Source organism: Anomalospiza imberbis, chromosome 5 (genome assembly GCF_031753505.1).
Source record: "Anomalospiza imberbis isolate Cuckoo-Finch-1a 21T00152 chromosome 5, ASM3175350v1, whole genome shotgun sequence".
Taxonomy (NCBI): domain Eukaryota; kingdom Metazoa; phylum Chordata; class Aves; order Passeriformes; family Viduidae; genus Anomalospiza; species Anomalospiza imberbis.
In genome coordinates, this window is record NC_089685.1 from 69,712,499 (window position 1) to 69,738,074 (window position 25,576).

The 25,576-nt window shown below is 40.5% G+C and overlaps 1 protein-coding gene across 7 annotated transcripts in view; it reads right to left on the bottom strand.

The window, feature by feature from the left end:
- Positions 1-417: 417 nt before the first annotated feature.
- The window catches only part of PDE3A (phosphodiesterase 3A), a 223,331-nt gene continuing 198,172 nt past the window's right edge, over positions 418-25,576 (bottom strand). For 6 of the 7 annotated variants that reach the window (XM_068191860.1, XM_068191865.1, XM_068191864.1 and 3 more), the window contains 11 exons: positions 24,426-24,645; positions 22,075-22,160; positions 21,449-21,618; positions 20,390-20,527; positions 15,074-15,185; positions 13,750-13,863; positions 12,055-12,254; positions 10,009-10,212; positions 8,042-8,197; positions 4,334-4,574; positions 418-972 (listed from right to left, as the gene is read on the bottom strand). In XM_068191860.1, coding sequence (XP_068047961.1) covers positions 725-972; positions 4,334-4,574; positions 8,042-8,197; positions 10,009-10,212; positions 12,055-12,254; positions 13,750-13,863; positions 15,074-15,185; positions 20,390-20,527; positions 21,449-21,618; positions 22,075-22,160; positions 24,426-24,645 — 1,889 coding nt within the window. In that variant the 3' untranslated portion in view covers positions 418-724. The remainder of the gene's footprint in view (positions 973-4,333; positions 4,575-8,041; positions 8,198-10,008; positions 10,213-12,054; positions 12,255-13,749; positions 13,864-15,073; positions 15,186-20,389; positions 20,528-21,448; positions 21,619-22,074; positions 22,161-24,425; positions 24,646-25,576) is intronic. The other variant, XM_068191861.1, reaches the window with a different exon arrangement.

Genomic DNA, 25,576 nt, shown 5'->3' on the forward strand with positions numbered 1-25,576 from the left:
GAGCAGCGCCTGGGCTGCTGCTGAATGGAGGCTGCCCGCAGCTGGAGTGCAAACTGGGATTGGAGGGCTACGGGAAAGCAAAGCTCCTCAAAATTGTTCCCTTGCAGGCACGAATTCTCTACAATTCTGGCCTTCTGTTTGTTGTGGTGTGCTGGGACGTGTGCTACAGCTAGTGTGGTAAGAACTCAGACCATGCTGTATTTCCTCACATCCACCCACACTTGCAAACACCCCCTCACTCACACATATGTGTTGGCAGGATGTATCAGCATTCATATAAAGCTTTGGAACTTTTATCCCTCAGCATTAAGAGCAAAGAGCTACTTAACTGGTACCTTACTGTTAACTGCAAATGTGCTTCAGAAGCAGCATTTCCTCAGATAACTTTCTCCTGTAAATATCACAGTGACCATAATATATCACTAAATGTATTTTGCTGTAGTGTGCAGCCAATAACCCTGGCTATATATATATATTTATATAATTCCACCCACCCCCAAATCTCTTCAAAGAAAGTCTGTAAAGCCGGTGTTGCAGTGTGAAAGCTTCCTTGAGCATAGGAGTTTAAACAATGTACCTCACCATAAAAAGGAAAGAGAAACAAATTAAACAGCTGTAGGCGCATTATCCCATACTTCTACAGTGTTGTGTCTAAATGCTGTGCTGGCTTGAGAAAGAGTCTGTGCACGAGTCAATCTGTCTTAAAATACTGCTGTAAATATTGTCATTGGTTTGGTTCTACAATTGTGTTCTCCTCTTCATCCTTCTTGGCCTTCCCTTTCTCTTCCTCCTCTTCCCTGATGGCCTGGATTTGTTCTGAAGATTGGTGCAGTGGGGATTGCTCCGTGCCTTGCTTCTCTGACCCAGCTAACCTCTCCTCATCCTCAATCACTTTCTGCCACATCTTGTGGTTCTGAAGCAGGTGCTGAGTGATCTGACAGTAGATTTTCCTCCTCTTGAACTTCTTCTTTCCTGTAAAACACCGTGTGACATTAATGTACTGGTTTCTATTGGAGAAGGAAAATCGACTGAAGGCACAGGAAGCAGACAGAGTGTACTATGACAGATTTTTAAACCCCAACATTTGAACAGTGTTAAAAATTCAGAAAGCTGTGCCTCTCCAGATTTTGGGGAAAGCAAACTGGTTTCCTGCACAGTTTGAGCCCCAGCTTCATCCTATCCCAAGGCTGCATGTTGTGCCTGACTCAGCTGCTTACAGAGTCATCTAGCCTTTGAATGGTTATGCATAAAACACGTTGCTGAGCTGTTTCTGCTCATTTTACATCAAGTTCTTAAAGACTCTGTTCAACACACATTCAATTCTGTGCTCTCCTCACCCCCAACAGACCCCTGCTTATTGTCCTACGAAAAAAAGCATCCTGATTTTTGTTTTCCTATGTTCCATTTTCAAGGCCACCCATCGCTCCAACCATCGCAGTAGAGGTGACCTTAAAGCTTAAGCACAACATTGCTCTGGCACCAGCCCTAGCACTAAAGAAGCACTCATATAGCCAAATACTATCACAGGGAGCTTGCTTCTCTTTGGTTTTGAAGCACCAGGCCCCTGCTCTCAGCCTGCAAAGTGGTTTTGTCCCTGGTGGTTCTCACGGCTCCTGACACAGCTGACACTACAAGTGTTTTGCGTCTGAAGGGTGGTTTTTTCCCTGTCAATATACCCTGTCCAATACAGATTCTTAGCTCCTTAGCAGTACAATTTTGAAAAATTTTCCTGGTCATTAGCAGTGACAATGGCCGCCACAGAACTGAAATAATAGCCCCTCCAAAGGCAACTGCTGACTTTTCTTTAAAGAAGGTGACGTAGAGGAATGTTTTGTACCAAATAAATTTGCGTGGATTAGTATTTGCAGGTTGCCTGAAGTATGTCTGTGTCAGGATCCAAAATGTTTAGCCCTTGAAGCTTTTGAACTGGAAACAAAGAGCTTTTCACTGAGAACAGACCAAATCCAATTCAATCCTTCATTAGAAAGCCCTTGGTTCCCTGTAGGAAACCTTCAGGTTTAGCACTAATAAGAAGCCCCTATGCTGCCAATGCTACAGCAGGACATTCTCTCCTGGGTTTCCCAGGCGACCTCTCATCTTGTTGCTCTCTGCAGACCCTTGCTGTGGTGTTAAAATTTGTCTGAATCACTAAAGACTGAGTCTGTTTAATTCTTACACTTGCATAGATCCTTCAGGAAAAGTACATGCTCCTGTATAGCAAAAAAACTTACTTAAGGCTACTTCAAGGTTATAACTCTTACATTGATCTCAACTGCTTCAGTGAATTATCAGGACCTAGATGAAGTGTTTTCTGCCACAATTATATTTCTATCTGCCTCGAAGGCATTGTCATCAAAAGATCTTTACCAACATCTATACCAGTCTTAAGGTCTGTGCATCTGATATCTCAACCTTTTATTGTTTCACTGAGAAAGTTTAGAAAGTCCCAAATTGTGTTGGTCACAGGCACACACTTTTAAGGAACTATGAGGCCCCTATATTGACACAAAAGATGTCACAGAATCCTGAGTAAGGTCCACACAGCCACAGAGAATTTAGGGGACCTGAAGACAACAATTTGCCACACATTAGTATGATGGAGAAGAGGAGCATTCCCCATTTGGTACCAAGAGTGTAGAAAGAATTTGTTGAATATTTCAAAACTTCTGATACATTAATTTTTAAAGCTTTGAAAACCACAGTTTTCAAACCATAGTAAAAACACCAGGCTGAATATTAAGGTACTATAACAGGGTAAAAAAGAAAACAGAAGATCACTAAAATCAGTCTGTTTGCAATGTGAAAAGGGTTAATAATGATCAGTGCTTTTAACCTGAAAACAGCATTATTTGACTCCACTAATGATGATACAGAAGATAAGTGAATAGAGATATTAAATGAAAGGAAACCAAGGATTTCAGAGTAAGGTTACAGACATCATGGATATAAGAGAAGATCCTTCATATTTTTTTTAAATACAGCAGTATCAGTTTCAGGCTTTGGGGTCTGTGTTAATTACCAGTTGCAGGCACTTCCATAAAGGCCTGCAAACATGTGGCTCCGCCTGTTACAGAACTGATAGATCATAAAGTGATCATAAGGATCAAATTAACCCATGTGTGTTACATTACTTGATGTTTACTGTTCTCTATGAGATTTTTTTTGTGCATGTGAACATGCTAAACCTAAAATATGTGCAAGGGTGTGTATGTGAAAAATAGCAATGATTTCTTAAATACAAACTGTTTACCTCTGGATCTTACTAGAGACAAAAGGTTAATTCTGCACATCAGGAGGCACAGATTTTAGTTCCACATCCATATGTGACTTACTGCACTCATCAAATCTTTGTCAGCTTTCCCAACAGGAAAAAGGGATGATACCCAGGCAGGGCATGAAAGAACGGGTGTGGGAAAGAACAGAAAAAATGAGTCTGTTGAGGGAAAAAGTATTGGTATTTCATGAGTGCACTTTAGGCTGCTGTTTACTAAAACTTCTGGATACAGGGGAGAGAGAGATGACTCAGAACAGGGAAATAAAGGAACAAGAATAGAAAATTCAGAGGGAGAAAGAACATGAAAGAAAGGAAAAGGTAATGCAAGGTTAAACTGATAAAAGGAAGAGGTCAGTATTACAGCTGCAGTATTTTTTCTTAAAAATCACTTCCCACAAGTGCCTGAAATCTCCTTTCAAGGTAAAAAGCTTTCATCTCAGTACCCAAACATTGGCAATGCTGCCTTTCTAGAGGACAGGAAGGAGAATATGAGCTTTAGTTACTGGTTAGCCAAGTGATGCAGCTCCCAGCACACAACACAGCAATTGCTCAGTGCCAATTCTCTTCCCACTCTTCTCCATGTTACTTTGAAGAGATTTGCATTAAAATGATTTCATTGTTAAAAACCCCTTTACTGCATCAGCATTTCAGATCCTCATTCGATTATTCCTGTTTGTCATGTTAACTCATGGAAGTGATGAGTGTTTTCCTTGAAAAATCTTCTCCCAAAGAGCCTTTTTTCAACTGAAATTCTTGCAGTCTATCAACACCAGTCCTGATAGAGTCTAGAAAGCCCTCAATCACAGATGGGTGATCCACCACCAGAAACCCCAGCTAAGGTAGAAATAAGTGGTAGATATGAACCACATTGGTGGTGAAACCATGGAGCATCTCCATTCACAATGTCAGTGGCTACAGCTTCACCAAGGACACCAAGGACTCACTGTCACTCTGGAGGAGGCCCATGCTGAACCTGGCCAGCTCACAGCCTCTCTCTGCTTAGTGTTTTGGTCATGACACAGAACTTGTTTTGTTGGAAAATGGAATTCAACCACTTACTAGATTCGGCATTTTCACAAGTTTCCATTTCTGCTGTTTCCTCCTCTTCTTGCTCATCAGTGTCTCCTGACTCGTCACTCTCCTCTATCCATTTTCCTGGCATCAGCCCTGCTGAGTCATAGGAGTTACAGAGTGGTCCCACGATGTGAGTGATGAAGGATTCCTGGAGGTGTGCCAGCTGAGGAGCAGAGCGGTCCATGAAAGGGCTGATGGGCAGGCCCAGGCTGGCCTCTTCATCACCCTGGAGAGGAAAAATAGCCGTAATTTCTCTGAGCTAAATGAAACACAACCATGCCACAAAAAGGAGCAAAGCACATCCAGCCAATTAAAAATGCTGAAAGGACAACATCTGAATGCCAGCCTGGCTCTTCCATCATGGCATTGTCACAGTGCCATCGTGTCAGATGGGCAGAGTTGCAGCTCTTTTCTTGTAGGAGCTGATACCAGCCCACTAGCAATAACGTGAATTTAACAAGGAAGAATTTAACAACGACTCTGCAGAAGGATGCCCCTAACCCTGATGTTTACACTGTGGGAAAACGTGAAAATTGTTATTTCATTTATTTCTTCACCTTATTTCAAAAAAAACCCTTCTGACTGTGGGATTGCTAGTCCACAACAACCTTGTTTACAGGGAATAAGACAACTTCTGCAAGACAGGGCTATCTCACCAGACTAGCCTTGTTATCGATTTCATCCTTATTAAAATTAACCTGGCGATGTCCTTTTGGCTTTGGGTCATAAATATTTGTTTCCTGTGACTATTAGAATGATCCCAATTAAAGCAATGTATGACATTCATTTGCTCAAAACCAGTAAATCTTTCCCATGAAGCTTTTTTAGGGGAGAGAGGGAGGCATAAGATAAGTTTTTTTCCTCTCTTCTCATGATATAAAATAAAGTAAAACTTCACTGCAGAGCCAAATCTGAGATACTCAATTCCCTATCACAGCAAAGATTCCAGTGGTATCAGTGAGCTTTCAGCTGAGCAGACATGACAAGACCAGATGCCATCTGCCCCCAGAAAAATATCCAACCTCCCTAATCAAGCCTGATATGTAACTGAATGCTGTAATACAATACAGAGTTCTATATTATGGGATATATGTTAGAATTTGGAGATGCATTTTCAGTTTCCATTTTGTTTGCTTCTATTTATCTCCTTATAATGTAAATTTTTCAAAAGTAATGGTCTTCACAGCTGACCAACACCCTGCCTGTATCTGTATTTGGTGAAGGCCAAAAAATAAGAGCTAAATTTTGGAGTATGTACAGCAAATATCTCATTTCCTTGTGTTTTGTTTTCTTATTTTATAATAACCAATCCTGAAATGCTATGTGCAATCATTAAAAAACAAAATATTTGTGTTGACAAAACACTGAAACATGCCATCCATTCTTGAAATAGCAAGCAAATTAAGAAGAGGTGACAGCTTGCTCTTCTTTAGAGAAACGTATCTGAGATTTCCCAGCTGTGAACGGGGAGAAACGCTGACTGTTGAAATGTTTACAAATTCTTCTTTATTTTTCTGTTAAAACATGATTTATTATGTGAAACATCTTGCAGTGTTTTGCTTTTTATTCTAATATGTCTCTTCTGTCTTCAAATAATTATGCTGGACATGGGAAGAGAAGGGAACATCCTGCAACAATATGACGCAGGATTTTGAATATTTTGATACAACACATTTTTAGTAAGCAGTTTTTATTTATATGGGAGTGAAATTCTTGAATGGAATTGGTGTTTATTGTAACAAAGATATGTCATGATTTTCACAGCATAGGTTCAATTCACATATGTGTGCTTTTTGATAATACTTCCAGGGAAATACAAACTTCCCATAAATTTCTCCTTTTTGGAAATGAGAATATGAAGACTTTTCCAGCCTTCATATCTAAAAATTCTAGTGCTCAAAAGAAAAATGATAATGCTCACAGAAAAATGATAATACAGAAAAAAATGTAATGCTCAAAAGCATGGTGAAGATGGTCTGATACACCTCTTGTAGCATATTAAAGAAAAACAGCTTTTAATAGAGATAAAAGAAACTGAGAATCTAACTTATCCTCCTTAATGCCAAAAGCAAGTCCAAGAAAGAAAATGTTCTTTGTTCTGGATCACATTTCTAAATGAGGGAAAATGACACAAGTTCATACAGTGGAACAGATAACACAATATCTTCCCACATCTGTATCCTCACAAGCTTGATTCACTCTCCAAGGCTTTGCTGATATGAATATATTGGGGCTAATATAAGTTTTATTGGAAAAAAGGAAAGTCGTATTCGACATCTGTTGAACTGCTGCTGTCTGCATGCACTAGTCATCCACATAAGCTATGATCATCACCAGAACTGTGAAGTACAGTTTGGTGGGACAGTTGTAATGAAGAAGAAGAGCATTTCCTGAAAGAAAATTTGGGGCATGAAGGTTGTTTTGAGACATACTGTCTTTGTTTACGAAAAAAATGAAAACAAAAATGGAACCAGCTACATTCATACCGTAGGTAAGGTTCATTGTACATTCTTTTTCTTGGGAGATTTGAAGGAAATGATGAAGCTTCAGGTCAATGCCTGAATTATGTCCCTTTCCCTGTCTCTTTACATACTCCAGAAGGCAGCAGCAAATCCTGGTTGGATTTTTTTTTTCCAAACTGTGAGTGCAGTAAATTTAGGGGAAGTTGAAAAAGCTTTAAAAGGGATTAGTCTGTGAGTTCAAGTTACTGCACAGCCTGCCTGAGAAGCCTGTGACTTGTCTTGTTCAGTGATTTAGCCTGCTTGCTTCTGGAAAAGAAAGGCTGTGGCGTTTAATCTGACCAGAACATTCAAAATGCTCCTGCTCAGGAAACAGAGGAACAGTGTAGGAACAGCCCTGACCCTTGCACTCAGCAGGGCTAAATAGGTTAAAATGAGAAAATTAGGTTCAATTAAGGGCTCCCTTACACCTAGAAAGAGAGGAGCAGTGCCTGGCTGCATTCCCAGGGCTTTCTAAACCAATCTGTGCCTGTCCTCCTCCATTGTGCCACCAGCATGGCCTTGCTTAATTAGTGCAGTTGTACTGACCAACCTCTGAGAGCTGCAAGGGCTGTCTTAAAATTGAAATATGGGTCAGGATCAATGTGTAGGCAGCAGCTGTGGTTGGTCTGTGATGAACTGAAAGACAGTGCTGCAGTCCTGCTCAGCACATAAAGGTTCTGGTTGTGTGAACAGAAGTGTGGCCTGCAGAGAAGCTAAAACTATCCCACTGCTCTGTTTAGACCATCTGAACAAGGATGTTGTGTCCACTTTTGGAGACTACATGTCAATAAATTGTGAGACTGCAGAGGAGAGCCATGAGAACCAGCTGATGTCCTGAGAGAACACAGAAGGAAGGATGAAAACACAGTTTGCACTAAAGAAGAGGGAAATGACAGCTATGATGACTGACGACAGGGGAAAAAAAAAGAGGAAAGGAACACTTGTTCACCATGCCAGTGCTTGTCCACAGTGCCAGCCTTGAACTGTTCAGCCTGCAGAAACACCATCACCAGACGTTTCTGAGGACACATCAGAAACCTCAGTGAAAAAAGGACTTTCACTGGTCCAGCAAAAAAATGGATTAATGTGACTCCAGCCAACCTCTTCACCCCTACTCTCTTGTGACTTTCCACTGGCCACCAGCACTGTCGTGCTCCAGAACACCAGGCAGGCAGCTTTGGAATGCCTTTACCTGTTCATAAAACTCATTGACGATGCCTTCTGTCCACTGCAGGTGCAAGTCCTTGCATTTGGCAGGCCCGTTGATGTCAGCCAGTTTGATGCACATCTGACAAACCAGCAAGCGGTCGTTCTCGTTGGTCCAGTCAATTCCAACATCATCGTTCACCTGGATGAGGAGACAGGGAAAAGGAAACCAACGTGGTCATCCCAGGTAAAAGAGGAAGATCTGACCTGGGCTACTGCACAAGATGTTTAACTATTTGACAAAATCACTAGCATAAGCAGGTGAGCTAACCCAAGGCTGGAATTAACAATATGGAAAGGGAAAAGTAAGTGAAGACCAAGGAACACTGAGATGAATAATGAGAAGCCAATATCATTATTATATATATTATATATACGACATATATATCATATATATAATATATAATATATTATATACATACTATATATATAGAATAAGAATATATTATATATACTATATATGATGAATAATATATTATACATAGAAAGTAGATATAGAAAATATGTTATATATAGAAAAAATATATAATATATATACCATATTATATAATATTATATAATATTATATAATATTATATAATATAATATTATATAATATATAATATATAATATTACACATAACAATTTTATGTATTATATATATAGTACAATATTATCTATTAGAAGTGCACATTATGCACCTGTTTGAAAGCATTTACTAGGAAAACAAACAAATGCAATCTTTTCATGACATTTTTCAAGAAGTTGATCCCTATTGGTGTATAAATACAAATTACTATAAAATATCATGATGGCTTGATTGCAGCGTGATGATGTGTGTAATGAGCTTATTTCCCTGTTTGATATCAGCATGGCTGAAACTATTTCCTCCCTTTTTCCTTTTCTCTATTTTTCCCATACCTCTCACAAGAAAAAGTGATACATATTGTCAGCTGCTCTAAAATAAAAGCAGAAAGGTTAAGGTTGGAGGGGACATGACTAGCAAGGGTGCAGAAGGAGCTCAGACTTTTATGGATCTCCAGATCAGTTCTCTTTCTACCCTGAACCATATCCAGGGCCTTTCTCCACAACTTCTTAAAGGCTGACAAAGAGAGATGGTACAGGGAAATGGAAAACAAAACCAGTTGTACATGTGGAGGTTTCACAGTGTCAGCATACAGATCCATCCTAAGTAATGCCACATGGATAAAAACATTTTATCCATGCCACCAAAACAGCTAGGAGGTCCCAGATACAAAACACACTGTTTTTGGGGGTTTCTCACAAGGAACAAGAAAGCAGTACCAGCTCCAAAGGCAGGTATCTAGTTAACAGGCCAAAAGCTTTGATGGGTGATGGAGGTTATTAAAATATCTCAATAGGAGCTGATTCCCAATAAGTTAGGTTGAAACTGTAAACAGTTTTTAACAATGGTTTCCCAGGGTTGTGATTTTATGGCTCACTGAATGCAGTATGCAGGAAAGATGTTTAGTGACCTTTCTCTGGAAAGAGAAAGGAAGACCACACTTTCACTGCATTTGAAATTAGAATGTCAAAACTGCCCTGATTTCTGCTTTCATAACACAGTCATACAACTAAATCAGTAAAAATTCACTTAAAGTAGCCATTATGGAAACTGGGTAATAACACCTTTGATTTTTCCTGAGTGCTTTTCTAATAGGTCTAAAGTGCCAGTGAACAGGAAAGCAATCTTGAAAAGTAGAATGCAAAAACAGTTTGTGATATTTTTAGCCTTAAACCACATTCTGAAAAAAACCCCTAAATATATATAAGAAGAGAAGCTGTGTCACTAACTTTAAATGAATAAAAACCCAACAGAAAGGCCAGATTATTATTCAACATTTTACAGCAGCCAAAAGGACATTCAGAGGAAATAAAAACCCTTTTTTGCTGGATGATACCAAGGCCCGCAATCTTTTTTGACCGTTCCCCAGAAACCCAAACTGATCTCACCTTGGCGTTGAACTTGGCAACGAAATCAAAGTGCTTCTTCAGGTCAGTAGCCAGAATGGCCTCGATGACGAGGAAGCGGAAATGCTTGAACTCCACGTGGTCCAGGTTGACCAGGAAGTTGTACTCTGGCCTGGACATGAAGAGGTTCCAGGCAGCAGCAGCGTGGTGGTTCTCCAGCACGGAGCGGTCGTTGTACAGCACCGCCTGTGGAAGCAACACGGGCAAGGGGCAGCTGAGGAATATCTTGGCAAAATCATCTTGGCAAAACCATCTTAGCAAAATCATCTTGGCAAAACCACCTCAGCAAAATCATCTCGGCAAAAAATCATCCTGGCAAATTCATCTTGGCAAAAATCATCCTAGCAAAACCATCTACGCAAAATCATCTTGGCAAAACCACCTCAGCAAAACCATCTCAGCAAAACCATCTCGGCAAAAAATCATCCTGGCAAAATCATCTTTGCAAAACCATCTTGGCAAAATCATCTTTGCAAAACCATCTTGGCAAAACCACCTCAGCAAAACCATCTCAGCAAAATCATCTCGGCAAAACCATCTACACAAAATCATCTTTGCAAAACCATCTTGGCAAAAATCATCCTGGCAAAATCATCTTTGCAAAACCATCTATGCAAAATCACAGCAATGGATCATCCTGCTTCAGCCCATAATATAACAGAGGTGTGTGCTTCCCTGATTGCCAGAATGAACCTCACTTAATGAATTACTGCGCTTTGGGAATTGCACCAGGTGGTTGTGTCCACATAGGACTGATTCCAAACACAGAAACAGGTGAAATTCCAGTTTGCAACCGGAAACATACTCAACCTGACAGATATCTCAGGGCTAAAATCCAAAATGGGTCAAATCTTGATCAAAATAAGATACTGAACTCTCATAGTGATGGTAATTCCATTCAGAAAATAACAAAAAAAAATATTTTTTTCCTAATAATTTATTTTCAAACTAGAGTCAGTACATGAAGGCTAATCTTCTAACTTCCTTTTCTGATTTATACAAGCACAGATTTATACAAGCATTTGTTCCTTACAATTAGATTTAAAAGACAGCACACGTCTTCTCCCAGTCTAGTTATCTGGCCAGAGTATCAAAGCTTTTCATCACAGAAATACATTGCAAGGATGAGAAGCATTTCTATCAATTCATAGACACAAAGTGACTCCAGAGAAAGTTCAGGTGACTTGCTCTTGGTGACGAGGAAGTTTGGTTGTAAGCCAGGGAGTCAATTCATAGACACAAAGTGACTCCAGAGAAAGTTCAGGTGACTTGCTCTTGGTGACGAGGAAGTTTGGTTGTAAGCCAGGGAGTAAATCCAGAATTTCTGTATCCCTACCCAACCTGCCACCATTAAGATATCTTTTTTTTAATTTCCTCATCAATAGAAGTATTTTTCAGCACAGTGTGCTGAAGCCAGGCAGGTCAGCTATGTTAAGAAGGGAAAGATGATCTAATAAGCCAATAAAGAATGACTCAGAATTGCTGAATTCAACTCTCAGGACTGGCAGTAACTTCTGTGTAACCTTAGGCAAGCCTCAATTCTACATTTATAACACTGAGATTATTTTCCACTCCTTGCCTCCAAACGCTTTCATAAAAAGACTGAAGCTGCTCATATTCTATAGAAGCAACAGAAAATGTGTTATGATCACACACAATTAACTTGCAAAGCACAGTCAGCCATACAACTGGGATGTTTTATTTTATTTAATTCTTCTGTGCATTACTTGGTAGAATAATTCTTCCATTCTTCCACAGTTACAGGTTCTCTATCAGTCAGCAGAGCTTTACTTTCTTCTCTGACTCAGTTTATCAGTACCTTTCTCAACAGCTCTGCTAACTGAGGGTGTGTAAGAAGACTCTTACCAGCAATCCCCGAGTGAAGTGATTATTTCTGTCACTTTGACAAGCTGTTTCAAAATATTTGGCAGACTTGTGCTTAATGGAAGCCACAGGCACCACTAGCAAGGAAAAGCTGTCATCGAGACCTTCCAAACTGTACAGCATCACTGCCTGAGATTTATTTACCTGAGGAGCACTCGTTGCTACCAAGAAGGCATTGGTCCTTCCTGGGTGATCATAATCATGCATGGCTGCAGCTACATAAAGAGCCATGAGCTCCAGGGCAGGGATGTTGCCAGCCAGGCATCCGTAGCTGTCATCTGTAGGTGTGTATGTCTTTGAAAACACATATCCCATGTGGCCGTGAGTGATTCCACTGTCAGAATCTGAGCAGAAATAAAGAAATGAAAACAGTAAAAAATCCAGTGCCACTTGTTCAGTGACCTACTGTAAGAAAAGCAGTAAAGCAGGGAGAGAAGAGCAAATTCACAGTAAGAATAAATGCAGCCTGACCTCAGTGCTTTCTGTACTATGATCCAGTACAATAAGGCAAGCAATTGGAAAGGAACAAATTCTAATCCCACCTGGGGATCTTCCAGCCCTCCAGCAAAACCTATCCTCCAACTATATAAGTTACAAGCAGTAAGACATGGATTCACAGCCATGCTGGAGCTTTGAGGGGAAACTTGATCTTCCCACTCCTTTCTCTAATTTCTTTCATCATGTAGACAAGCCCTTGGGACACTGATAGACCTTAAAGCAGTGGACTGGAATTTAATAATTAAATCACAGTGCATGTTTTCCAAAACAAATGTCTAGACTTTGGATCTTTGCTGATAATCCTCTCATCATCCCCTTTTTGAAGCATCTTGAGCATACCTGTCAGAGACAGATACTGAGATGCTTTGCTAACTTAATCTGAATGACCTCAAATGGATCTTGCATGCAGCTGAACAATGTCTTTCAAATATCAAACATCAAAAAGCCCCAGAGCTCAACCCTTTTCATTCCACCTCAGATACAAAGCCACTGAAATCCCTTACTAATAATTTTTTCCAGGAATAAAACCATTTAACACCACACACACCCCACCCCCCCAAAAAAAAAAGCATAAATGGAATAAACTCCTGCTTTTCCAGCAACTCTCTGAGAACTCCCACAAAACACAGACAGGTCCTCTAGTTGCCACAGCTGAACATGGAGAAATTAATATAAAAATGCAAGAAGAACAGCTTTCTGTAGTGAGCAATCATAAAACAGAGCAAGAGTGGTCTTGTAAAGCAATTGCCAGATGGCAACAAGTCTTTTTATTTGGAGATAGTGAGGAAAAGCAAAGAACACTTCAGGAGAGCCAAGCAGTGGCAAGTGCACAGCACTGCCTGCATGCCCCATAAATTGTAGAATAGCAAAACAATGAAGGGTTTAAGGATTTAAGGCTATACTGCCTCTGGTACAGCACTGCAGTCTTCCTAGGAAATTATTATTATTATTATTAGTATTAGTAGTAGTAGAATTATTATAATGATAATGATAATGATAATGATAATAATAATAATAATAATAATAATAATAATACAGTCTTCCTAGGAAAAAGCCTTTTGTAAAAATCAAAAACTTTTGCAAAAATCAAATAGTAACAAACATCTGCCATTAAAGGTGACCACCAAGGCTTGCATTCACCCATCATTAAATGTTAAGTATTAGGTTTTGGAGGAACAATTCCATTGCCTTCAACCTGAACACCTTCAACATCCAATGTGCTACTGAACTTCAACGCCGTGTTACCGGCTGCAAAAAAATCCTGCATGCAATCCCCAGCTGTTGCCTTTCTGACAGCAAATTTCATGAGAGAAAGTGTAGGATGACAAGGTTTAAATATACCTGAGTCACTTGCTGAGCCGTGGTCATTGATCACAGTTGGGAGTCCTGGGATGGGCTGGGTTGTGAGGTACCACACGGCGTGTAGAACATCAGTGGCATGGATTCGGTTGTGATCTGTGATGGGAAGAAAACCATCCAGCTATAAAACATCAGGAGATTTCTGACAGAGGGCTATCAGCACCATCTAGTGGGTACCGTGTGGCAGGCAATCCAGCAGAGACAAAACCAACATTATCACGAGCATCAGACCTGTTTTTAGCTTTTTCACAGAAATGAAAAAAAGGAAGATAAATTGATTTTGTATTAGAAAGAGATTCTTCTTTAGTAAAACAAGAAAAAAAAAACACTTAAGAAAAAACCAAGGAAATATAGTTCTAGGTTCACAAAAATCCCAGAGACTCTATGAATAGTTAAATGTTTTAAACAGAAAGGAATGGCTTCAGCAGAACAGGCTGTGGGACATCCATCTCTAACCTCCTCAAGCTGTGATCTGCTGCTTTAGATCCCTGGTCCAGCTCAAACACAAGGAAAGGATCGAAACTGAGTCTCTCACTTCCCCAGAACAGACTCCAAACCACCTGGCTGAAGGCATTTTGAGGTACCTTTCCTTAAATCCTTCCCACTGTAGCTGCTCCAACTGGTATTTAATATTTGACAGAGAGACTACATGACTTATAATGATGTCTCCCACATTTTTGTGTCCTATGTTCCTCGGTGTTGGGTTTATCTGCCACCTAAAGTGGGTGATAACTCTTTCCTCTTTCCTCAAAACAAAAGTTGCAGCTGAAACACTTAGATAAATTTTATTTGGGGATGACTGAAAACAGTTGAAACAGGCTTTTCAGGGAATAAATGCTTCCCCCTGAAAAATATCAGCTAAGCTGTAGTAACTGGACAGGGTTCACTCATGTTTTGGGCATATTTTTTCTGCTTATAAAGCTCATCTCCCCTTTGGTAGCATAGCACTGCTACTGTGTAAAAGTCCAAGTTGCCTTTAGGGGGTTAAATGTTTCAAGAACCTCCAACTGGAGCACTGGGGTACACTTGCATTATCAGGAAACAGTCTTTACTTATAACAGCTTTATATGATTTCTGGCTTTCTGGCAGATTTTGCCATGAGATATGAAACAATGTGAAAGATGAAATACAAAGTAAAAAAGATGACAGGCTGTGGTTCAGCACCAGCCTCTGCCTAGCCATCCATTTGGTCATGATGTACTGGAAGAAAAAAAAAAGTAGCTTTATAATGCAAGAAGAAAAGCTTCAATACAAAATCCCCAAAACTTTAAGGAAGCATCATTATGTGCCAGGAAGTTTTACTTACAAGGTATCTCTCGGTATCCACACTCCAAGGCATGAAAGTAGTTCATAAATTCCCTCACTGGTATTTTAAAGGTTTCAAACAGCCCCATGTCATCAAAAAGCCTGTATGATACCTGAAAGAAAGAAAAAAACACAACAATAAACCCCATGCTGCTAAGCAGATGAGAAAAACAACAAATTAGATACAAAACTCCTTAGGTCGAATCACCCCGTGAAAATCTGCTTTCCTGGTAGTATTTTCCCAAATCCTTGACTCAAGTAAATTCCCAGAAAAGGAAGAAGCAAAGGAGTGAAAGAAGGGTGGCTCCTATGCATTGTGTCCTTGCTTTGTCTCCAATTTTGGAAGTGAAATGATAAAAATTACTCCAACAGGATATCAGGGGCAGCAAATAGCTTAGGAGGCAGAGCTGCTCTAAGCATTCCTGCACCAAAGGTGACTGCAAACGTCCAGGAGAGGATGTATGGGAAGGAGAATGCCATGGATGAGTGAGGAGGTGTTCAGGAGAGATGAATGCTCACAAATGTAGGCAGCAGCTGACACAAAATGGGCACTTCTGAAGACAAGTTTGAACTTGACATACAAAATAATGGGACACAGTAAAATCACTGCCTGATCTTTTCACTTCTGTCACAAATTGGACCCTTAAGCCTTGCAGAATCTTTATTTATTTACTGCTGGTAGCTAAATTCTGTCCTTTTGATGCCATCTTCCTGGAAATGAACTGCCTAGAGCTAAGCAACTTGAAGCATATTTGGACTGATAAGTGCTCTAGGGCAAGAAATGGTCACAAATTACACTATGTGTTTTACATCTGAGTATAAATCAAATGTCTATCCTGCTTGTGTCTGTGTATTTTGTATCTAAATTGGGACCTATGAGCTGCACCTAAAGTTGAATGAACATCAACTCCAAATGTCCTGCCATTGTGGATTTTTAGGGTAAGAATAAAAAAAGAAAGGAAAAGAATTTGCAGCATTAATGATCTTCCTCCTGCCTCCCCTCATGGTCATTCCCTACCAGGAAAAACCTGCCTGTGAACTAATCCTGGCAAAGCAGTGATGGTGCAGAGGCAGGTGGAGCATGGGGTCTGACCCCATCCAGGATGACCCTCTAGTGACCAAAATCTGACGGGGGGCTCTGCTGGGGGTCCCAGCTCTCACTTCTCTTCCTACCATAACTGAGCTACTGTGCTTTGGAAGACAAGAACTTAGAATAAAAGGTAGGGCCTGTAAAAGACTCTCTGAAAACCCCCTGGGATCTCCCTGTGTTTAGGCAGAGTGAATAGAGTGACCTTGTACATAATTAGGATTAGAATCTGCATATAACCCTGTTTATCTCTCTAGAATCGTGGCTTAACTGTATCAGCTGGGATCCAATATTTTACCAACAGACAGGTGAGTCTTACAGTCTAGTGTTAGGTCAGTGGAATGTTAGCCACTTATTTCCAGCAAAACATCTCTGTATAAAAAGAGGAATCATAATGAAATAATATTCAGCAGGACCAAATCTTACTTGTCTACACTAGCAGAACTGGACAGGTATCTTAAATAAAGCATGTCATAAAAGCATGGTTTTCCTCCCCTTGGATTTTGGGGTCTGGGAAATTCCATAGTTGAAAAGAAGAAAAGTTGACTGTGATGTGAAGGAATTACAGCTTTTCCCTGTGACTTGGAGTAAAATGGCATTGTTCTCTGGGGTCATTAGACAACATACACAGCCAAGCAAGTAATTTGGCCATTTTAATAACTATTAAAAAAAAAAAATTCCTTTCCTTTCCTTTCCTTTCCTTTCCTTTCCTTTCCTTTCCTTTCCTTTCCTTTCCTTTCCTTTCCTTTCCTTTCCTTTCCTTTCCTTTCCTTTCCTTTCCTTTCCTTTCCTTTCCTTTCCTTTCCTTTCCTTTCCTTTCCTTTCCTTTCCTTTCCTTTCCTTCTCTCTCTTTTTCTTTCTTTCTATTTCTCCCTTTTTCCCTTTCTCTTTCTCTCTCTTTTTTTTCCTTCCTTCCTCCATTCCTCCTCTTTCTTTTTTTTCTCTCTCTCTTAGCAAATAGGAAGGAAGCAGGTGTAAAAGCATGCTCGAAAGAGGAAAAAAGAGCACTGATACCTTCCCAAAAGTCAACTAGTCAAATTCTTTAATTAAAAAAAAAACCCACAAACCACAAAACCCATAAACAACAACTGTGCAGCTTTTTTTTATTCCTTGTTCTTGATTAAACACTTTAATGTGCTTCTGTCTATCAAAATACTTTCTTCCCAATCCACGTGCTGTTTCAGGAGCTCCCTGGGAGCTGGAATCCTGTGGGCTGAGCACTTGTGCTGAGATGTGTCCCCTCCTGCCAGGGACTCTCAGCTGGCTGCCAGGGGCTTGGCAGAGGGTGCCACCACACTGCCTCTCTCCCCTCCAGCCTCCCTGTCCTGCTCAGAGCACGGCTACTGCTTGAATGAATCACTTGTGACTCAGAGACTTTGGTGGCACTGCCTGACCAAGGACAAGCACTTCTGCACGGTTCCTGATGGAAGCTTTTTTGCACTTGGGCATTGTTACTCACACCCGGCCCCTCTCCTGCAGGCACACAGGAATGGATCTCCTCGGAGGACACGTGCAAAGTTTGGATTTGCAGTTCCCTTCTCAGTGTCTGCAGGCAGCCCTCTCACAGCCCTTTTTATGTCTCGGGTATTTGCTTCCTTCAGACCCGTGTTCCGTGGAATTTCCTGCCACCCAGTCTCTGCCTCTGACAAAATCATCCCAAGGCTGCTGTGATGATCCCAGGAAGATCCCGTGTCCCACGTGTGATGAGGGCCAAATAATGTCATCCTGCAGGGACATCTCAGAGGCCCTGCAGTGATGCCACCCTGCCTCTGACACTGCTCCTGTGCTGCCAGCACAGGAGCACCCCCACTTCTCTCTCTGGGCCCAGCAAGAAAAGCTAAATCACAGCTTTTAGTCTTACAGGAGCTGTAAGAAAAGTGTTAAGTGTGACTGAAGATACTGTTGAATTTTATGACCTCTTATAAAGGAACAACTCAGTTCTGAGAGCTTGGCTCTTGGTTTCTGAAATGAGACTGAATTCATGCTCCTCTCTGAACCCTGTCATGCACATTTGTCACTGCCACATTGACTGGGCTGGCCACTCCAGTTTGCACAGATGCTTTCACTGTTCCTGACTGGTTTGGGGTCTTTTTATATGTCTAAATCAATTTAGCATTCCACAAAGAAGGAGCAGATATCTCAAGCAGCTTCAAAGATGCTAAGCCAGCATTTGCCTTCTAAACGGAATGCTTCCCTGGAGGCATGTGTCAGCTTTGCTTTGTTCCATCTCATAAATTTAACCTAGCATGGCAAACATAATTAATTCAGCTTTTTAATTGACTCTTTTTTTTTGTATGGGTTAGTCCATTTAATAGAAAAATACAGAGAATAAATCATTAGAGCTTTTGTTTACCTTTGTTAATAATATGCTAGGATTTAAAAATCAAACCAGAAAAAAAATAGTGCTTTTGGCTGGAGAAAAAGAATTATATACTTTAGTTTCCTGATTTCTGAAAATAATTTCATTAGCAACATCTGAGTAGGTGGGGGTAATAAGGATCTCTATTTTGTGAACAAGGTTGAACTTGCTGTTAGGGAGAGGGAGTTGTTATAAACAGCTGTTACAGAAAATGATGAATTTTCATCACAAATATTAAAGCTTCTCTATCTTATTTCTCAAGCCTCATTTTGTAGAACTGTGAAGTGGATAGCATGTTGGGAACCTGTGCAAAAACCAGATTTTGGGAAGTAGAGTGAGGAGATTTAGTGCAATTTGAGGGAAGCACAGAGGACTTGTGTCCAGAGGTACAGAACCCCATGCAGCTTGGTGAAATGCTTAAAGCCTAGAGAGGGACCCATGTAAAACCAGAACAGCTCATCCAAACCGTTCTTTATGCCATTAAAAGAAAGTTCTGGTCTTCCTTATGTTTCATTCCCCATTCCATTATCAATCCATGCTATTAGAAAAATGAGCAGTATGATCTAGAAGAGCATTTCAATCCCACACTCACTGTCTAGTGCAAAAGTGCCTCAATGAGCACCACTGAATTTACCCAATAAATATAGCCAGTATCCACAGTTTGCCTATTTCTCTAAAATGAACCTAGACACTTGGCAGGCTGGTCAAACTCAGATGTTGCTAGCCAAGCTGCAGAACACTAAAAAGCAGACCACAGAATCAATCTGAATTCATGCCATGGTTTTCCTTGTTGACCACCAGATAATTGAATCTTGCTGAATAATAGGTAACCACCAAGGGACTGCGATTTGATCCAGCATTCTCTGAAGCTTGTTACACTGAAATCTGCCTGACACACTAACCTCTGTGTTTCTGGGGGAGGGGGAGTGATAATTGTACCACATTGTACCAATTAACTTTATCTCCTCTTTCCAGCACTCATCACTACATAATGCCTTGTAAAGTGATCCTTGTTCAGTCTGATTCTCTCGGGCTTTTTTCCCCCTTTCATCCCTAAGTAATAATAAAAATAATTACTTGCTTTTCCTTTTTAATAGTCTTCAATACTTTTATAAGAAAAAAATGACTAATTTGTCAGTGTGCCACGAAAAGGGGCATAACTGAGTAGAAAGTTCAGCCAAGAAAGTGATTATGGAAGGTGACACTAATCGTGCTGGCTAGACACAGGCTGTGTCAGTAACTGAATTAAACCCACAGGAAGGAATAAAAATCTGACAGCTGAAAGAAAGACTAGTGAGCTCTCCCAACTCATAGCAAATCTTCCCTACATAATATTATACAATTTTTTTCTCTAAGTTCTGATTCTTTAAAAATGAGGGAATATAGCAAGGATTCTTTCTGCCCTCACTTCCTCAAACCTTGCTTTCTTGCCCAGCCTGAAACCTGAAACCTTTTATTTCTGGGATCTTATACTGAAATCTTCAGTATAAAAGAGGATTAAGACTCTATGTATCTTGTATCCACCGAATATACTTACTGTTTAGCCCTCCTATGCTAAACCCCGTGAGAAATCCTTTCCCTAAGAACTCAGTAAGGGCTGGAAGCATCTCAGGAGAATATTCAGAAAAGCAGAGAGCAAAAGGCAAAATAGGTGCACGATTTTTTATCTTTCACATTTTTAAATTTAAAAATAAAGGCATTCAAAAGTAAAGAATATAGTGAGGCAGAGTTCATATTGTCAGCTTTGAATTAGGTATCAGGGATCACAGGTCACTGGACCATCAGGTTGTAAGGACAATGCCTTTTAACATGTCTGTGTCTAAATCTGTCAACATTCCACCCTGACACTGCAGACAAGGTGCACCTCTCACCTGGCTGAGAATCCGACCACATTTCTTCCCAATTTTTTCCACCAAATCAAAGATTGGGAAGTTCCAATTATTTAGCTGCTCCATCAGGGGATCCAAGTTGTCCATAACCAGAGGCTCAGGAGCCAGTACAGGCTTGTCCTGTGCCAGAAATCAGAATAAAAAGGATTGTTAGCTCAGTGAAGCATCTCAAGCAAAAACTGATGCTCTTAAAAGCTAAAGTCACATTAGCATCATGCGTAAGCCAGTGGTACTTCACTTAGCTCAGCGTAGATGTCCTCATTTCTTGCAGCCCTGCAGCTACTCAACTCTCCTTTGTAATGTGTTTCACTTGAATGGGTAGGAAATTCTGTTTATGAAACAGCAGTGTCTGCACTTAGCACTGAGACTCACTCATTCATCCACTCATGGGAATCATTCATTCATTTCCAAGGGAGGCTGCCTTCATTGTGAAATTCACTGTGGTACACAGAGAAAAGCTCTCAGTTTCTGCTTCTGCATCAGGACCCATTCACTAGACTCTAACATGGCTAACAGAGCTCAGTCCAAGTGAAGATTTGTAGTCCTTAAACTGAAACCTATCTATTTTTCAAGGTCTGCAAATAAAAGTTGGGTTGTGCAACCATTTCACATGTCTCCCACTATACTCCCTGGAATTTTATTTTACTTAGGAGATGAGTAAATGCCAGAACATTTCAAGCAAAATGCCTTCTCTCAGCATGTTCAACTCCAGCAGATTACAATAAATTTTTCAAGAGCTCCTGCCAACTGCAGATTATTAATTCAGTTGTACAACAGACTGTGGAAAACGTAACTAAACAAAGCTTTCCCTCTGCATCTCAACCAAGCTCACAGCTGAATGCTGTGGGACAATCATCATTTGTTCATCACACTGAAACATTTGTTGTTTAAGACAATAATACCTTGCAGCACCCCTAGACCACATTTTTTCTGTGAGGATCTGGTTTTTGGCTAGTTTGGTTTTCGTTTTGTGTATTTTTTTCCCCCCTCAGTGTCAGCACACACTCAATCTGTTGTGCTGGGGGAACTTAGAAGAGCTACCTCAGGTGGTGTCAAGGGATGCAGGATGATGGTCTCGGGTGTGTAGGACCTACAGCCAGATCCCTTCCGTGGCTGCTCCTTGGAGCAATCCGCGTCGTCATCGTTCTGCACGATGTCACTGCTGTCACTGTTGTTGGTCTCGTAGTCAGAAGTGGCTTGAGCAGCATCATCTACAAACACAAATCACAAAGCCTGTGGTGTGAACAGCAAGGGTTTCATGGAAGTCATCCTGTGACCTTCTGAATAACAGCAACAGGAGCTCTGACTCATCATACATATGTGCTGCTTGGCTGGCTCCGAAGTTGGACAGTCTGTCCGAGGGCATTAAAGATATACCCTGCAGAGTGTAAAAAATGGCAGCAGGGAATGAAGAGAGAACAAATTTTGAGGACCATTATTTAAGTAAATTGAGGGGAACAGTATATCCTTTATAATTTACCTCCATAAGCATTTTGTACATATTGTACACACGAAAAGGGAAGGAGCATTTGGACGTGAAATTGTCAAAGACAATTTGTATGGACTCACCTGTGTGTGTTCTCCTTTTATGACAGACAAGCTCGTCTGCCCTTTTAGTGGATGATTACTGAATTTGAGGGAACGAGGTGTTTTTGACAAAGAATTACCTGTTCTGTTCAGGGTGTGTGTAGTAGCATCATTTCTATTTAGTGTCCCATTGCCAGCTTCTATTTGGTTGTAGGGTCTGCCACAGCTGAAATACATCAAGAAACACACACAATATGAAGAACCACGTGCCTTAGACAGCTTTGTGTAAAAGGATTTCCCACTGGCAGTGTGAGATTATGTCATACAGTAGAAGTCATGGTCTAGGGTATGTTCTCCACACAAAATCACAGGAGAGTGCTAAAGTTTTATTGCATCTCGGGACAAAAATACAGAAAAACCTTGGATTAACTGCCCACCACCATTAAATTAGTGTTCTCAACAGTAAACCTGAACCACATGATTTCTTTAAATTATTTTTTTATTATTCCCTAAGTATACCAGCACAAAATAAATCCCCTAGTTCTATAGTACAGATGCCCTATAAAGATGAATTAAAATTATGAAACTCTGCCAGAGTCCCATACAATCTTACAGAATTTAGTCTGAACACAGTCATGATCTGGCTTCACTCTTCTTGCCTAAATTTTGAATATGTTCCTCTTAAGAAGGAAAATTATATTTTATCATTACTTCAGTGACAGCATACCAAGTACATAAGAATCAAGAGGGCACAGTTTGCTTCATCATTTCCAGAACAGAAACACATTTTGGGAGGGGTCACACTATTATGACCTTTTAAAATGACTGGCTCTCTCGTAGCATTAAAAAGCTTTATTCCTTGTGTATAGTTTCCTTTAAACCCTAATTACAACCTGACATTTTAACGTTTTCTCTGGTTTGAGTCAGCATTTTGTGGCTTATCTTATATATAACAGTCTTCACAAAGCAAGTATTACAGAATTATTTGGATTGGTCAAACTTTGTACTAGAACCTTTAGGTCATCCAAACATATCCTGGAGCCTGGAATGCCCTGCAAACATCACAAATTCCTGAAAGAATTTCAAATAAAAATGCTAATCTGTATTCAATGATACCTGTAGTGCACAGCCAAGCAAATAAATCTTCTATCAGTCAGGTTAATAAACAAGATGAAAAAGGTATTAATTTCACTACTATCTAAAACAATCTCACATTGATTATTTTTTGACATTTTTAATGCAATTCTTAACTGTTCTGTTTAATAGAAGGCTTCCAGAAATGAATGCCACTTGTGAAATAACAGTGTTTTGTTGAAGTGGTAATAAAGGCACAGCTTAATAAGACTGCAGCACTTTATGCTATATTCCTGTTATGTAATATAGTTTTAATTTCAAATTAATCTCTCCAAATCCCAATTCTGGTAGTCCTTTGGAAAACTCTTAAAAGCTCTTAAGTTTCTATTTAGTCATCTAAATCCATCTGAAAAGCCTGTTTGGATCCTACTCCAAACTCCAGTGAGGATGACTCCCTTGAGCAAACTTGCTCAATTTTGACTTTCTGCCAGCCACCTCCTAGCCTTGCACACAGCACACTGAGACATATCCAAAGTCACATGACTGAAGGCGGAAACTAAAAACTATTTCCAAAGGTAGTCAAACTTGATAGTGCTCTCTGCTGGCTGGCCACTCGTGCTATGGCCAAAAGTAACACCTGGTGAGTAAAGCAACCTTGATGCTGCACTGGAACAGGCTTGGGAATAGCAGTGTTTCCACTGTTCTGAACTGGACACATACTGCAAACTCCAGTAAATGGATTTAGCAACTGAATCCTTTCTGAGAAGACAAGCAGAACGACTTTCTTTCCAAAATACTAATTTTGCAAAGCAGGTCTGGTCTGTGTTACCTAATGAAGGGGTACTTTAAAGTAAGAAATTCAACTGTGTTACTGTTACTCTGAGCAGTAGAAAGAACTCATCTGCATTTGATTTCTGGGAAAAAAAAGTCCCCACAGGAACTAATCTGACTCTCCTTAGGGAAGACAGAATCCACTCCTCCTGAGTGAAGGCTCAAAATCACAGAGTCTTCAGGCATTGCTGGCCCTAGCAGCCAGATTTTTCTATGCCTCATCGGGTGCCTGCTGTACAAACCTTGCCCTGTGACCTAAAGGTGACTGCTCATGTCAAGGGCATGGCTCCAGAAACACAAGTTGTAAACATGAAACCCAACTTTGGGATCTGCAGGTTGTTGACAAAGTATTTATTTAGGAATCAGGCTGTCCATCTGACAGGAGTAAAAGCAATAAATATAGCCAACAGTCTCCCACTTTAAAAGTATTTTGTAGCATTGATCCACACATTTACTGAAGTACTGTAAACCTGAAATAGGAATATAAACACTGTAGTAAATCACAAAAACTTGTATGTGGGCCAACAGAAGGCGTTCATGAGAACAGTGGGAAATGATTGCAAGGCTTGTCAAATTATCATCTTACCTGCTGCAGATGATGGAGGGGCTGATAATAGGGTCTGACAGGCTAGGTGCACTCTGAGTAGAAGTTAAGACTTTGTGTGGCTTTAGGCCCTGCTTGGTGTCAGTGTCTGTAGGCTCTGGAAATGACACAGAAGATGTTTTTCCAGTAGGACTCGTGGCAGGCGTCCCCTGAATCGGTGAATGGCACGGGGAAGTGAGAGGTGAAATATTTGGTGGGATACCTGGCCAAGGACAAGAGGAGTCTTGTCAATTAACAGAAGTGGCAGATGGCTGTATTAGCTCACCGTGCAGAAATTCTCTTCTTGAGATGCACCAGCCTAGTCTCCAAAAGCAAAACAGATAACAGAATACGCTTTTCCACTCTGAACCAAGCCCAGGGCTGCCACAGAGTGAGGAACTTCCACTGCTATCAGCCACTTTTACCTGGCTCAAAATACAAAGCATATTTTCCCTGGGAGGCAGTAAGCGGAGAAGCATGAAATGAAAGAGCAGTTTGTGGCATGACTGTTGGGATCAACATGTGCTAGCGACAGAGCCCCAAACAGGCAGCTCCCAGACCCAGCTGCAGTTTCTCTCTCACCGTCTCTAAAGCAGGGCCAAGGAAGGCTTACACACATTCCCAGAAAATGTGGATTTCTACATGTTTGAAGACTACCAATAAAGCAAAATAGCAACTTTTAGTAGTCATACATTATACAAAATACTGCACTTCTGGGGCCACTTCTCATAGATTTTGGCCTTGATCTTCAGCTTGAGCTTATTTTTCATTATCTGTTGCTCACTAAGGGAGACTTGTGACCATTTCTGCAGCACAGAAGTAGTAGTGTACACCTGAGCCAGAGCACAGAAATTGCCGATATCCACACGTGCAACACTAGCAAGATGTAGTTCTCTCTGTCCCTTATTCCACCTGAGCACCACTGCCAAGGTGAAATGCACCCAGTGTTTAAACAAAGTGCTGCCTTCTCTTGGAATCCACTTTACAATTCCTAGTCTCAGACAAAATGAGACTCAAAGTGCAGAGGAGCAAACTTAATCTATCTTGAAAGGAAATGCACGGAAAGTGAGTTACCGCCTGTTCTGAAGTTTGTAGGAACTCAGCCCCAGTTAATTTACCACATTCACCTTCAAAGCCAAAGGACAGCAAGGCTT